This window comes from Protomyctophum bolini (genome assembly GCF_963924005.1).
Source record: "Protomyctophum bolini genome assembly, chromosome: 12".
Lineage (NCBI taxonomy): Eukaryota > Metazoa > Chordata > Actinopteri > Myctophiformes > Myctophidae > Protomyctophum > Protomyctophum bolini.
In genome coordinates this window covers 3,093,230-3,107,832 of record NC_137873.1, presented here as the reverse complement: position 1 = coordinate 3,107,832, position 14,603 = coordinate 3,093,230, and the positions used below count along the sequence as shown (strand labels likewise).

At 48.9% G+C, this 14,603-nt stretch overlaps 1 protein-coding gene across 1 annotated transcript in view; it reads left to right on the top strand.

Moving 5' to 3' along the window:
- Window positions 1-13,452, top strand: part of LOC308325536 (chymotrypsinogen A-like) — a 17,426-nt gene extending 3,974 nt beyond the window's left edge. The window contains exons 4-6 of the mRNA XM_080778062.1: window positions 8,634-8,771; window positions 9,952-10,088; window positions 12,486-13,452. Of these exons, the coding sequence (XP_080634188.1) occupies window positions 8,634-8,771; window positions 9,952-10,088; window positions 12,486-12,695 (485 nt within the window). The 3' untranslated portion in view covers window positions 12,696-13,452. The remainder of the gene's footprint in view (window positions 1-8,633; window positions 8,772-9,951; window positions 10,089-12,485) is intronic.
- The last annotated feature ends 1,151 nt before the right edge of the window (window positions 13,453-14,603 follow it).

Sequence of the window (14,603 nt, the reverse complement as noted above, 5' to 3'; positions counted from 1 at the left end):
AGAGAGGTAGGGACAATATCTAGGGGGCAGGAGGAGGATTTCATATGGCTGATGGTTTATGGAGGTTTTCAAGGGATATCTGGCCGAGAGAGCAGAGGGGGGCAACGGGAGTGACAGGAGCAATATCCGCTTCGCTGCACAAAAAGGCAGTTAAAGGGTTGTGCAGTGGCCAGCAGGGACCTAATTGAGTCGATCTTACTGATGAAGAAGGATAAGAATTTTTCGCAGCGGTCTGGGGACCCCCGGTGACCAGCTCAATGGTCTTAAATAGGATTCTAGAGTTGTTGTAGTTCTCTGAGATGAGTTTGGAAAAGTACTTTGCTCTAGCTTCCTTCACCGCGTTATTATAACCCTTCATGAGGTCTTTTAGCAGCTCGAGATAGACGGTTAACTTGGAGGATTTCCATTTGCGCTCAATAATCCTAAATTCTCTCTTAATGGCACGAGTGTGGTCGTTCAGCCAGGGTGAGGATTTATGGGTGGAGTTTAGCCGGGTTTTGAAGGGGGCTACAATATCCAGTGTGGTTTGGCAGATGGTGTTAAAAGAGTTGAGTTGGTCGTTGGGGGAATAATGGAGAGCAGGAGTGGTTGCGGTGGTGACAAAAATGTTACAGAATTTGGTGGCGGTTAAAGGGTGAGGCGGGAGCGGGTGGGGGCCAATGCTTTGGAGGGTAGCATTTCAGTGAGGAAAGAGCAGTTTGGCTTGGGGGGACGGTAGACTAAGGTGCTCTTTACACGAGGATGGTGTTCATAAAAAACGGCAAAATAAAGTATTGTTTGCTGCTGTCATTTAGACGAGAACCGTGTTCACAGGAGGTGAAAACGCAACGAAGTGAAACCACCTCCCAGAGTGGAAATATTTTAGAACGCCGTTTCCTATGGTCTCCATATAAACAGGCAAAACGGTGGATACGCAAAAATTGTGACATCATGGCTTACGTCAGCTCTGGTCGGCTCACCCGTGTCCTACGTTTTTACATGGTGTCATAGGCATGCGTCAGTTGCTAGGGGAAACGAACAACAACAACCATGTCGGATAGTCCGGTTTGCGTGTGATGAGGACGCGACGTTTGTTTACTTTCTGTGTAGAAGAAGAACGGAAGTAGTTCTACGCATGTGTGACTTATGTCTATGGTTTATATATGCGCTGCGTCACACGGACCCCACAAGGACACGCGCCACCTAGCGACCTGGCATATATATGCATGCACTTTGTAGCGTTTTCATTCAAGTGTGCGTTCTCATGTAAATGGTCCAAAAAAATGAGAACGCAACGGGACTTTGACGTGTTATATGGAGATGGTCGCCGTCTAAAAGAGGCCTCAGGCGCCTGTCACACCTATCAGACAAGCGTCTTATCAATGTTTTATGGTTTCAGCTGTCTTGTCGTTTGTCGCATCAATTGACCACAATGCTTTGCGGAATCTGGGCGGTGCGTGGGCGGTGCGAGGACATGCGGAACAGATCCACGTGTTGCCTGTTGTTGTCCTTACGCTGTTAGCTGCAGAGCGGGACACAGTAGCTAGTAGCTTGTTGGTTGTGTCAACGTGTTGCGTCTCCACTTTATCAGTACCACTACCACAGTAGGTGCCAAGTCTGGCACTGATTCCGTGTGCATGTATATAGCCTCCAGGTACGCAGACTAAGCATGGCATCATTGTGGAAAATTAATATTTTCTGTTAGCAACGACTCCATTATTTTTAATAAAGCGCATCCATTTTACCACAACACACGACTTGCTGCATTTCAGGCTGTTAGCCATGACGCAGACGTCGATGCAGGCTATAGGCGAAATATAGGATAAGAGATGACATGCGTCTCCAAGTTGGAGCCTATAGTTGCGCCTGGGCGCACGGCTCTCTCCTATCTGCAGTCCGACCGTTCAGCGTTACTTCAGGAGAGGAGACGACACCTCGATGTTAATGTTATTAAAAAAAGAGAGAAATAAAAGGGGGGGAATCATATTTGAACCATAATCTGAAGTAGGCCTAATGTACAGTAGGCCCATTGGGCATAGCCAACACGGCACATCATTATCACATCTACATTTATCCTTCAACATTTCATGCCCAAAATGATTGTTTGGGAGCAGTAGCATTTTCAGAAATATAAGTCATGGCTACGACTGTTTCTTCACTAGTAGGAATAAACACGCCATTGGGGAGGTTTAAGGAATTTATTGACAGTGAATAAATGGAGGGATGAAGGAGGGATGAATGAATGCGGATGTGTAGGTTCCGGGGGGTCGCCGACCCTGGAGTCTTTGGGGAGGAGGTCGAATGGCACTCGTCGTGTGGCGTTCGTCGTAAGGCGTTCGTCTTACGGTGCGCATGGACAATATCCCCCCTCAGGAACCTGATAAGGATGGGAGAGAGTTTTGTTTTAATCGTTTGATCCACTTTTGGTGAGGTGGGTGTAGTAGCTCCTTTGGGGGGAGCGGGGAGAGGAGCTGCTATGGAGGTGAAGGGGTGGGGGTGGGTTGCGAGAAGCCTGTAGGAAGGCGGCTAGTGTGCGACGCAGCGAGGCAGGCGAAGCAAGGAGGATTCTGGGTGGTATTGGGCAGATATAAAAGGGGGACAGGTAGATTGACGTGGAGGGAGGAGAGTGGCGTGAAGGGCAGGGCCAATGCGCGTTTCTCCTCCTCCTGAACATCAGTTGTTCCAACTCCATTTCACTAGTAGGAATAAACACGCCATTGGGGAGGTTTAAGGAATTTATTGACAGTGAATAAATGGAGGGATGAAGGAGGGATGAATGAATGCGGATGTGTAGGTTCCGGGGGGTCGCCGACCCTGGAGTCTTTGGGGAGGAGGTCGAATGGCACTCGTCGTGTGGCGTTCGTCGTAAGGCGTTCGTCTTACGGTGCGCATGGACAATATCCCCAAAAGGAGCAACGGGCCGCGGCTACTTATTAGGGGAAGCCAGGGAGGTTCGTACGGGTGGAACTGGTAGGCTTGGGTGGCCCATCTGCCAAGCAGGTGGGTGGCGAGGTCTTGGGGGCCTCGGCTGGCAGCAGTGGATGCGGCGCCGATGTGGAGGGAGTGCTGTGGAAGTTGTAACTAGAGGAGGCGGAGCGTGGCGAGGTCTAGGGAAGGGAGAATTGTAGGGGCGGAGGAGCGAGGCCGTGGCTAGTGAAAGTGACTGGAGGAGGTTGGAGAGCGTGGCGAGGTCTAGGGAAGAGAGAGTTGTAGGGGCGGAGGAGCAAGGTGGCCGTGGCTAGTGAAAGTGACTAGAGGAGGTTGGAGAGCGTGGCGAGGTCTAGGGAAGGGAGAGTTGTAGGGGCGGAGGAACGAGGTGGCTAGTGAAAGTGACTAGAGGAGGTTGGAGAGCGTGGTGAAGTCTAGGGAAGGGAGAGTTGTAGGGGCGGAGGAACGAGGTGGCTAGTGAAGGTGACTAGAGGAGGTTGGAGAGCGTGGTGAAGTCTAGGGAAGGGAGAGTTGTAGGGGTGGAGGAGCGAGGTGGCTAGTGAAAGTGACTAGAGGAGGTTGGAGAGCGTGGTGAGGTCTAGGGAAGGGAGATTTGTAGGGGTGGAGGAGCGAGGTGGCCGTGGCTAGTGATGGTGAAAGTGACTAGGGGAGGTTGGAGATCGTGGCGAGGTCTAGGGAAGGGAGAGTTGTCAGGGCGGAGGAGCGATGTGGCCGTGGCTGGTGAGGGCCGAGAGCGTGGCGAGGTCTGAGGAAGGGAGGACGGTCCGAGCCGACTGCCTAGGAGGGTGGAGGGCCGCTGCGGAGAGGTGTCGAGGGGAAGTTCCGGGGGAGAATGGTGACCTGGGTATACACATCACGGACGAAGTCGCATGGTCTTAACGCTTAACACTAAATCATTTTCATTGTAAATATACTCTGTATCTGTACACGTGACGAATGAACCTGAACCTGGGCCTGAACCTAAACCTGAACCTGAAATTGAGGGTCTGGGGCAGGATACGGGTCTGAGAGAGGAACCCGTGTCTGCGCATAGTTTGTATTCTAGGTCCCCAAAAAAAACAAAAACGAGCAAGGTCTAGAACTGGGGGCGGGAGTGGGTCGGGAGGAAGATGGATCGAGCGTGGGGGAAGTGGTCTAGCTGGATCTCCTGGGGCAGGCACTCTCTGGGCGGCCCTGGTCTGGCCGTGGAGAGAGGAAGGGGGGGACGGGGAGGGAGGACAGGAGAGAGAGGAGTGAGGCGGCGGGCAGCGGATCGTCTGTAAATGACAAATGCAAATATGGACTAATGACAAGGCACATTTGTTCTAGCACGGTGACCAAAACATTTGACATGGAATATTGCAAATATGGACTGATAACGAGGCACATTTGTCCTAGCACGTGACCAAAACATTTGACGGGGAATATTACAAGAATGGACTATTATGAAAAGGGATACCACGGTGGCGAGGTAGCTGGGGGGGATGGGGGGTGGGGTTGCTGTGGAGAGAGAGAAGTTGGGAGGACGGGGGGGGGGGGGGTAGGAGGAGTCGGAAAGGACGCTGGGAGGAGTCAGCGTGGGGTGGTAGGTGGCCGGGAGGGGCGGGTAGGCGGGTGAGGCCTGTGGGAAGGCAGAAAAAGCCAGCGGGATGGTGGGCGGAGCCTGGGGAGGGTGGGCCGGGAGGGGAGGGTAGGCGGGTGAGGCCTGTGGGAAGGCAGAAAAAGCCAGCGGGATGGTGGGCGGAGCCTGGGGAGGGTGGGCCGGGAGGGGAGGGTAGGCGGGTGAGGCCTGTGGGAAGGCGAGAGAGGCCGGAGGGAAGGTGGGCAGAGCCTGGGGAGGGGGGGCCGGGAGGGGAGGGTAGGCGGGTGAGGCCTGTGGGAAGGCGAGAGAGGCCGGAGGGAAGGTGGGCAGAGCCTGGGGAGGGGGGGCCGGGAGGGGAGGGTAGGCGGGTGAGGCCTGTGGGAAGGCGAGAGAGGCCGGAGGGATGGTGGGCAGATACTGGAGAGGGGGGGCCGGGAGGGGAGGGTAGGCGGGTGAGGCCTGTGGGAAGGCGGAGAGGCCCGAGGGAGGGTGGGCGGAGCCTCGGCAGGAGAAGCCATGAGGAAGGTGGGCGGAGCCTCGGCGGAGGCGGGCAGAGAGTGGGGGGGATAGGAGAGAGGGAGGGAGGGGATAGGAGAGAGAGGGGGGGGAGGAGGGGATAGGAGAGAGGGAGGGGACAGGGGAGGGGCAGCCGTCGGACTAGCTGTGGAAGGTGAGAAGGAGGGGGGACAGGGGCCTGAGTGAGAGGCTGAGAGAGTGACTGGCTGACCGACTGGCTGAAATACCATTTACGATTTGTGATTTAGGCATTTAGCAGACGCTCTTGAGCCAGAGTGACTTACATGTGAGCAGGAACAAAGCATGTCGTACGTCGCAAACGTAAGAGTAGTTATCGTGAATCGGGTATAAACTAAGAACGTAACGGTGGAGTATCTAGTCGACTATGCATACTATACTATAATTTTATACGATATACAAGTGTACTAAGAAGTGCTAGGCTACGTAAAGTGCATGGCATGGGAGCATGGCGGGGGCGTGGGTCATGGCTGGCTAACTGGCTGCGTGAATGGCTGAAGGAATGGCTGGGGTCTGAGAGGCGCTGGGAGCGTGGCTGGCTGAAGAATGGCTGGGGCCTGAGAGAGGCGCTGGGAGAGTGGCTGGCTGAAAGAATGGCTGGGGCCTGAGAGAGGCGCTGGGAGCGTGGCTGGCTGAATGGCTGGAGGAGTGGCTGGGGCCTGAGAGAGGCGCTGGGAGAGTGGCTGGCTGAATGGCTGGAGGAGTGGCTGGGGCCTGAGAGAGGCGCTGGGAGAGTGGCTGGCTGAATGGCTGGAGGAGTGGCTGGGGCCTGAGAGAGGCGCTGGGAGAGTGGCTGGCTGAATGGCTGGAGGAGTGGCTGGGGCCTGAGAGAGGCGCTGGGAGAGTGGCTGGCTGAATGGCTGGAGGAGTGGCTGGGGCCTGAGAGAGGCGCTGGGAGCGTGACTAGCTGAAAAAAGGCAGAAGAATGCCTGGGGATGGGAGGCTGGGGGCTTGGCTGGCTGGCCGACTGGCTAAAAACGAGTTACGATTTGGGCAATTAGCAGACGCTCTTGATCCAGGGCGACTTACGTTTAAGTGGGAACAAAAGCACGGAGTATCTATGTCAACTTGCGTACTATGCTATATTATACGATATACGTGTTTACTAAGAAGTGCTAGGACTACGTAAATGCAAGTCTATTCAATAGTCTATAGTCAATTCAATTTTATTATAGTGTCAAATCACAACAAGTTGTCTCAAGATACTTTACAACCAACAAAGATCCACCCAGAGCAAGCAATATTGCGGGGGGGGGGGGGGGGGGGGGGGTAGAGGGAGAGAGAGAGAGATAGACAGAGAGAGAGAGAAAGACAGAGAATAGGCAGGTGACTGAAAGGCTGAGTGAATGGCAAGCAATTGTTACATCCATACGGTATGATACGCACGACATAAGGAAGCTTGGCTGCAGGGAAACACTGTGAAAGTGCGAGCCGTTAACATGAAAGAAGGCTGCGTGGAAGCCTGAGACCGCAGGGAGAAGCACTATAGTGAGTGCAGTCCGTTAGCTGGCCTTCGGCGACCCCGTGTGGTTTCAGCAGGAACTGCTTCTGGTTGGGCTGTCACGGAGTGATGACGTGACAGGCTGCGCGTAGTATGAGATTCGGGCATGAATGGAAAGCCGAAAGCCCTGAGCTACGCTGTGGCTTAATGAAAGGACGGACGGTTGAATGAAACTTAGCTTTGTGAGTTGTAGTGTTGGGGAGGCGGATGGATCGTTCTGTTTGGCTCGAACGGCGTGGCTCTTGAACTGTGGGTGGCGTCATCTGATCGGCGAGGGTCCCGTGTCGTGACGGTGTGCCGGTTCTGAAGTTGGGGAGGCCATCTGTCTGTGTAGCCCGCAGCAAACATGTTGATGAGCCTTGGTGGCGTTGGAAGTACGCGAACGAGGTAGAATGCTGGTTCCGTGGACGAACGGTGAGTGAGGAAATGGTGTTGATAAAATGCGAGAGAAGCCTGTAGGAAGGCGGCTAGTGTGCGACGCAGCGAGGCAGGCGAAGCAAGGAGGATTCTGGGTGGTATTGGGCAGATATAAAAGGGGGACAGGTAGATTGACGTGGAGGGAGGAGAGTGGCGTGAAGGGCAGGGCCAATGCGCGTTTCTCCTCCTCCTGAACATCAGTTGTTCCAACTCCATATAATATCCAGTCCAATGCGCACTGCCCATGCGAACGGAAAACATGTTCATTCATATTAACAGTTTTATTTTATTTTAACAACCAAATCATACGGAATGGTTTGAAGTAGGCCTTCATTTATAATGTCGCATCCTCTGTGTAAAGCACTGATGTCCTTTTATATCGTTGGTCCGTGCAGTCATAACTATTGATTATGGGTCGGGTGGAATAACAAACTGATACGAGGTGGAACGAGAGATCTGAACGGAGTCGACGCGACACCTGAATTATATAAGCATTAGGCTATATAGACCAGAGCTAGGTTAGGAGTGAATGATAAAATGCATGCACCTTGAATTATAACGTTTGTTTTAATTTTCTGTTCGGCCACGACGGGCAGGGATTATATTTTCCTGTTGAATTGCTTACTGGAACAGACCAAACTACTTTTCGTTACGAAAGTGCATAGGCGCTTTCCTCTTCCGTGTCTGTACTCTGCAGAAAAAAAACAACAGAGTGTGAAAAGACCGCCCAGTGCAGCGTAACAAACGGACCTTCTCTCCTATTGGTTGGCGGGTAAACCCAACCCTTTTTGTCTTGTCTGAGGTGCCGCCTTGTTCTTCAGCTTGTGGCCTACAAAATGTTTTGTGTCTTGTGTCTTGCCCCCCCCCCCCCCCCCCCCCCCATGAAACACGTTTGTCTGATGAGACCACGTGACTCCCATTAGAAATGCATTGGGAGCTGTCTTGTCTGATGCTTTTCATCAGACAACCATAAGACGCTTGTCTGATTCGTGTGACTGCGGCCTCAGACAAAGAGTGTACGCTGTTGCTTGATAATGAATGCCAGATATTCAAATGAATTAAAATCACCAAAAGAGAGAGGGGTACAAATACAATTTGAATAAAAATAACAGCAACTCCACCGCCACGACTAGAGAGCCTAGAATTTTGTAGATAAGAATAGGTAGGGGGGGAGGCCTCATTGAGGAGTTTGAAATCATTAATTTACTGTATGTCTCTGATTGGTCCATTCATCTACTGTATGTCACTCACACAGCATGCCTAAAGGTCTAAATGATGACATCATGATAGATAGATAGATAGAATACTTTATTGGCAGTTTAAGAAAATTACAGAAAAATGATATCATTTAAAAAAACGCCAAATGGACTTAGACACAAAAAAGCCTTAGCTTGTTTCCATTGTGGTCCACTTTTGTAACATGAAACTATACACATACATACTGTACAGACAAAACAACCATGGAACATATAATAAATAATCCTTATATATAAGGCTGGGAGCTATATACATAGGACAAGAGGTACCCTGGGAGAATAGTCCTGAGCATGGGAGATGGGCTATCCAGGGTCAGAATCTAACTATGACCAGTGAGTGTGTAGATGGAGCCATGATTTCAGGTCTTTCCTAAATATTGCAATTGACAGTCAAAGATGCTAATGTTATGTAACTATTGTGTTTACTGTGTCTCAGCATTACTGCAGCTGGAAACCACCAACGGAGCATTCTGTGCCAATGAAAACAGCTACGTTACACCTGCCTGTCTGCCAAACAAGATGTCCCCCGATGGAACGCCGTGTATGATCTCTGGATGGGGCCGAACTAAAGATGGTACGTGTCCAACCATTTCACTACCATTAATCACACCTTAAAGATGGAGTGCCGTGATTGTTTTCCACCCTAAAAGATGATCATCAGGTCTTATTGTTATATAAGGAGTTATATTTTTTCAATTAATTAAGTATGCCTGGTTTGCTTGGTGGGTGGTGATGGGTGGTGATGGGTGGTGGTGGGTGGTGGTGGGTGGTGGTGGGTGGTGATGGGTGGTGATGGGTGGTGATGGGTGGTGGTGGGTGGTGATGGGTGGTGATGAGTGGTGATGGGTGGTGATGAGTGGTGGTGGGTGGTGGTGGGTGGTGATGGGTGGTGATGAGTGGTGATCCATCTGGACTGAAGCCACACCCACAGCTTTAGTTGGGAGAGGGAGGGCTCAGAGGAGGGGCTGATAGTGTAATGTCACTATATTACTGTTTATTTCATTGGCCCGTTTGACTGTCTGGTTCAGCCTCCAGGAAGAAACCCTAAATACAAAGTGAATACACCATTGCACATAAAAACGACTCCAGGGTGTCTAATGAAGTACTGTCACCTCAGACACATGAAAAACTGGCACTCCCTCTTTAAAGCTGCTTTTAATATTTAATATCATATTGTCTATGTCCCTCAAAGTTATTTCTAATTGTTTGAGACTCAATCACCACTCTGATATAACCAGTCCTTGTCATTTCTTTCTGGACTTTGAAAGCAGTTTTAGCTACAATGCCACAATGTCCTGAGGTGGTGGGGATGCAGATATGCAGATTATTTAATATTTGAGTCATTATAATACTGATGCTAGATAAAACCAGGCATGTTTCCTTTCCATGCCAGCTTGGGAAATCTACAATGGTGGACATTGCTGATGACATCACGATGAGGACAAAATCAGTTGAGCTGTTCCTGAGAGCAATTTCCATTAAAACACCTAATATGATATGAAAGCCTGATTGTTCAAGATTGGTTATTTGTGGGGATAGAAAACACATATGGGAGCCCCAAAAACACAAACTACATTTAACAAGTTGAATTTTATGTTATAGGTCCTTTAAATAAAAGCTACACCAGTCTATATAAACCAACCAGTGTTCTTGTCCCTCAGATAATAACACAGGGGTAAACCAACCAGTGTTCTTGTCCCTCAGATAATAACACAGGGGTAAACCAAGTAACCAGTGTTCTTGTCGTCCCTCAGAATTCAACCCGTCCAAACTGTCACAAGGACAGGTTTCCCTGATGTCTCAGCAGCGTTGCACGGAGATTTATGGATTCCTGCTGGACAACACCATGATCTGTGGAGAAGACAAGAAGGGACTAGTCAGCACCTGTACGGTAAGTGTGTGTGTGTGTGTGTGTGTGTGTGTGTGCGTGTCAGACTCTGGGAAACTGGACTCGCCGAGCCAAGAGCTTTAGTTAAGGGTTAAGGGATCCCGGTTTCCCGGGTAATGGCTTCGGGACACGTTGCCCGGAAGGTTTTTGTTTTTTCTTGTTTCCCCCAGGAGGAAGTCACTAGTGTTGCTCTGGAGAGGGAAGCCTGGAGCTCTATGGTGGAGCTTTTGCCCCCGCGACCCGACTACGGATAAGCGGTTGAAGATGGATGGATGGATGGATGGATGGGACAGCAACACACACAGATTGACCAAGAATACGTTATAATGTCCATATAGATAAGATTAGAGAATCTATCCCCTTAAATGTATAACTTGCCTGGTATATCCTTGCATGCCAGCAACTAAAACCTGTGTAGACGATGAAACATGATGGCTTTGCAGTTGCATTGATGAGAGACATACAGTAGCTACGTCTCTCATCCTTGGATATCGCTGGACGATTTGTCATACTGATATTCGGAATCCTGGGCCGTGTACATATACTGACAACGAGTGGCTTAACAATAGCTGGCATGACGACGACAAAGACAAACAACTTGCCAAATACTGAGCTCTGTTTGGGCTGTTATAGACGAATTCAGAAACGGGTCCCGTGGTCGCAGCTTAGGTATTTCCTGTAGGTGGAGCCGACATAGCTGTGGGGTAAACCCGCACCTCTTCTACTACAGTGAACTGTAGAGTGACTGCCTCAAACGTTACACTTTTACCTGCTTTTTACTAACACTAACATTACAAAGATGCCAAGAACATCGGGATGAACCTGTGCAGTTTATGGCTGCTCCAACAGTAGTGGCACCATAAAAAAAAAAGAAAATGCAATGTCAAAATATCCACCGCGGTGGCTGAGACCAGAGCCATAGAGTAGTGGTTGAGACGAAGCAGTGAAAGGTCCTGAAAGATACATAACGTCAGTCTTACCCAATACCCAATCTTTCTGTTTTATGAACAAAAGGCTGCTCTACTTTATACCTCACATATGGCTCATATGGCTGTGTGTCTTACAGGGTGACTCATATGGCTGTGTGTCTTACAGGGTGACTCATATGGCTGTGTGTCTTACAGGGTGACTCATATGGCTGTGTGTCTTACAGGGTGACTCATATGGCTGTGTGTCTTACAGGGTGACTCATATGGCTGTGTGTCTTACAGGGTGACTCATGTGGCTGTGTGTCTTACAGGGTGACTCATGTGGCTGTGTGTCTTACAGGGTGACTCATGTGGCTGTGTGTCTTACAGGGTGACTCATATGGCTGTGTGTCTTACAGGGTGACTCATGTGGCTGTGTGTCTTACAGGGTGACTCATGTGGCTGTGTGTCTTACAGGGTGACTCATGTGGCTGTGTGTCTTACAGGGTGACTCATATGGCTGTGTGTCTTACAGGGTGACTCATATGGCTGTGTGTCTTACAGGGTGACTCATATGGCTGTGTGTCTTACAGGGTGACTCATATGGCTGTGTGTCTTACAGGGTGACTCATATGGCTGTGTGTCTTACAGGGTGACTCATGTGGCTGTGTGTCTTACAGAGTGACTCATGTGGCTGTGTGTCTTACAGGGTGACTCATGTGGCTGTGTGTCTTACAGGGTGACTCATATGGCTGTGTGTCTTACAGGGTGACTCATATGGCTGTGTGTCTTACAGGGTGACTCATATGGCTGTGTGTCTTACAGGGTGACTCATATGGCTGTGTGTCTTACAGGGTGACTCATATGGCTGTGTGTCTTACAGGGTGACTCATATGGCTGTGTGTCTTACAGGGTGACTCATGTGGCTGTGTGTCTTACAGGGTGACTCATGTGGCTGTGTGTCTTACAGGGTGACTCATGTGGCTGTGTGTCTTACAGGGTGACTCATATGGCTGTGTGTCTTACAGGGTGACTCATGTGGCTGTGTGTCTTACAGGGTGACTCATGTGGCTGTGTGTCTTACAGGGTGACTCATGTGGCTGTGTGTCTTACAGGGTGACTCATATGGCTGTGTGTCTTACAGGGTGACTCATATGGCTGTGTGTCTTACAGGGTGACTCATATGGCTGTGTGTCTTACAGGGTGACTCATATGGCTGTGTGTCTTACAGGGTGACTCATGTGGCTGTGTGTCTTACAGAGTGACTCATGTGGCTGTGTGTCTTACAGGGTGACTCATGTGGCTGTGTGTCTTACAGGGTGACTCATATGGCTGTGTGTCTTACAGGGTGACTCATGTGGCTGTGTGTCTTACAGGGTGACTCATATGGCTGTGTGTCTTACAGGGTGACTCATATGGCTGTGTGTCTTACAGGGTGACTCATATGGCTGTGTGTCTTACAGGGTGACTCATATGGCTGTGTGTCTTACAGGGTGACTCGGGCGGACCCGTGATCTGCAGGGACGAGGGGGTTCACTACGTGGCAGGCTTGGCCAGCTGGGGGAGTGCGTCATGCGGCGGTGAAAAGCCTAGTGTCTACGTCGACGTCCACAGACAGGTGGAGTGGATTTCCGGCTGCATTGTCAACAATGGAGAAATATGCAAGACACTGAGTAAGTCGGAATATGACTATCAAGGATAAACCTATTAGCGAGCCATTGTGCGGCAGTGGTGAAAAGCAACTAAGAACCTGTTTTTTTTTTTTTTAGGTATTTCCATTATCCTAATAATTTTACCTCTACTCCAATGCCACTGTCGCGTTTATTCCGGGTGGTGGGCTCTTTTCAACCAATTACAGTATCTCAGGGATGTAGATATTAATACAGTTAATTGGGAGGTAAAATGTGTTTATGCTACTACTAGAGGAATGCGGTGCGTATGCTAGTGGGACACAGTGAAGTCAATAATTGATGACAATTGTATAGGAAGTATCAGATATCAAGAGGCGTGCTTTTAACAGGATATACTAGCAGGAGCGTGACTCTTCCAGTTCATTCTAAAGAAATGTAATGAGCAGGAGACATGGCGTTTGCGTAAGTCTTTATAATGTGTTAATAAGTACGGTTAAATGCTCTGTCATAATGATACGCTTGTGCAGTCGCTAGATCTGTGAATTAATAGTATATGTTGTGTTTCTTTGTGTTTCAGTTTATTACCTGCTAATGCCACTAACGCGTCTAATGTCGCGACCTCTGAATCTTGTGATAATGATTAAGAACAATTAGTTGTGGAAGCTATTGAACTATATCTGAACACGGGCCAGACAAGGCAAATAAGGCTTTTACTGTACACAAGTTTAGTAGAAGTGTGTTTGTACGTGTATGAGTGTGTTATGAGATTGTAGTAATAAAATGGCCGGAAAATAAGTGATTGTTTGCGAGCCTTTATTGCAACTTGGAGGAAGTGTGTGTTTGAGTAATATAACGGTGTGTGTTTAAATCACAAATTACCCATACCTGTTCCGGCTGTTCGTTAACTCCTTTACGGAGGGTTGAATCAATAGTTAAACAAAGTTATGAAACAGCAAAGTTGAATTATATCCGTACAGCCATATATGTGCCAGTAGAACAGTCTATGGAAGAGTGGCAGAGTGGCAGGAGAGGGTGAGTATGTGGTTACTTCCATCTCACCAGCCCTTCCCCTGATTGGTTGTGGTTGCCTACTGGATCACCAGCCCTTCCCCTGATTGGTTGGGGTTGCCTACTTAAGGCCAGCAAACACCTGAGGTCTTCAGCATTATTATGTTTTGTTTTAGTGATGTTGTTTTTGGTTTGTTCTGCATGTGTATGATTTGTTTTTGGTTTGTTCTGCATGTGTATGATTTGTTTTTGTTTTTTTGAATGGGGCTGCTAGGTGTAAGTATGTAGGACTAGTAGCATGCCGAAGTTTGTGCTATTGCCATTGGCAAAATATGCATTGGGCGTTTAAGTTAAAATGCTCAAAAACTACAAATCATTTAAAAGTAAAAGGTGAACATTTATTCAAATAATTATGAATAAATAAAATAAAAATGCATGAAACATAAAATTGCTATAAAGAACAATCACATATCCTGCTACCCTAATAGACAGGGGGTACATGAGCACATGGCCGTTCATTCGTGCTCTATCCCCGACCAAACCACACTTCCACCACACATCTCTCTATGCAAAATAAAACCTGCACACTCCCACAAAACATATAGACTACATTGCATTTGCCAAAAATGTCTTATTTACTGTTTAAATATTACTTTTCTGACCTAATAGACAGGGGGTACATGAGCACATGGCTATAGCCTATATGGTACGGCATACTATAGCGCGCCGTTTTTCATCATTTTTGTGGATTTGAAAAAAATGAAAAAATGAAAAAAGAATTCCGCAATTTCCGCAATTTCCATTACCGCAATTTCAGCAATTACCATTTCCAGAATTTCCATTTCCGCAATTTCCGCAATTACCATTTCCGCAATTTCCGAAATTTTGAAAAAAAAAGTTAGCCTCGTTTCTCATCATTTTGGACCGTGGGCTATAGCCCATATCGTACGGCATACTATGGCACGCCGTTT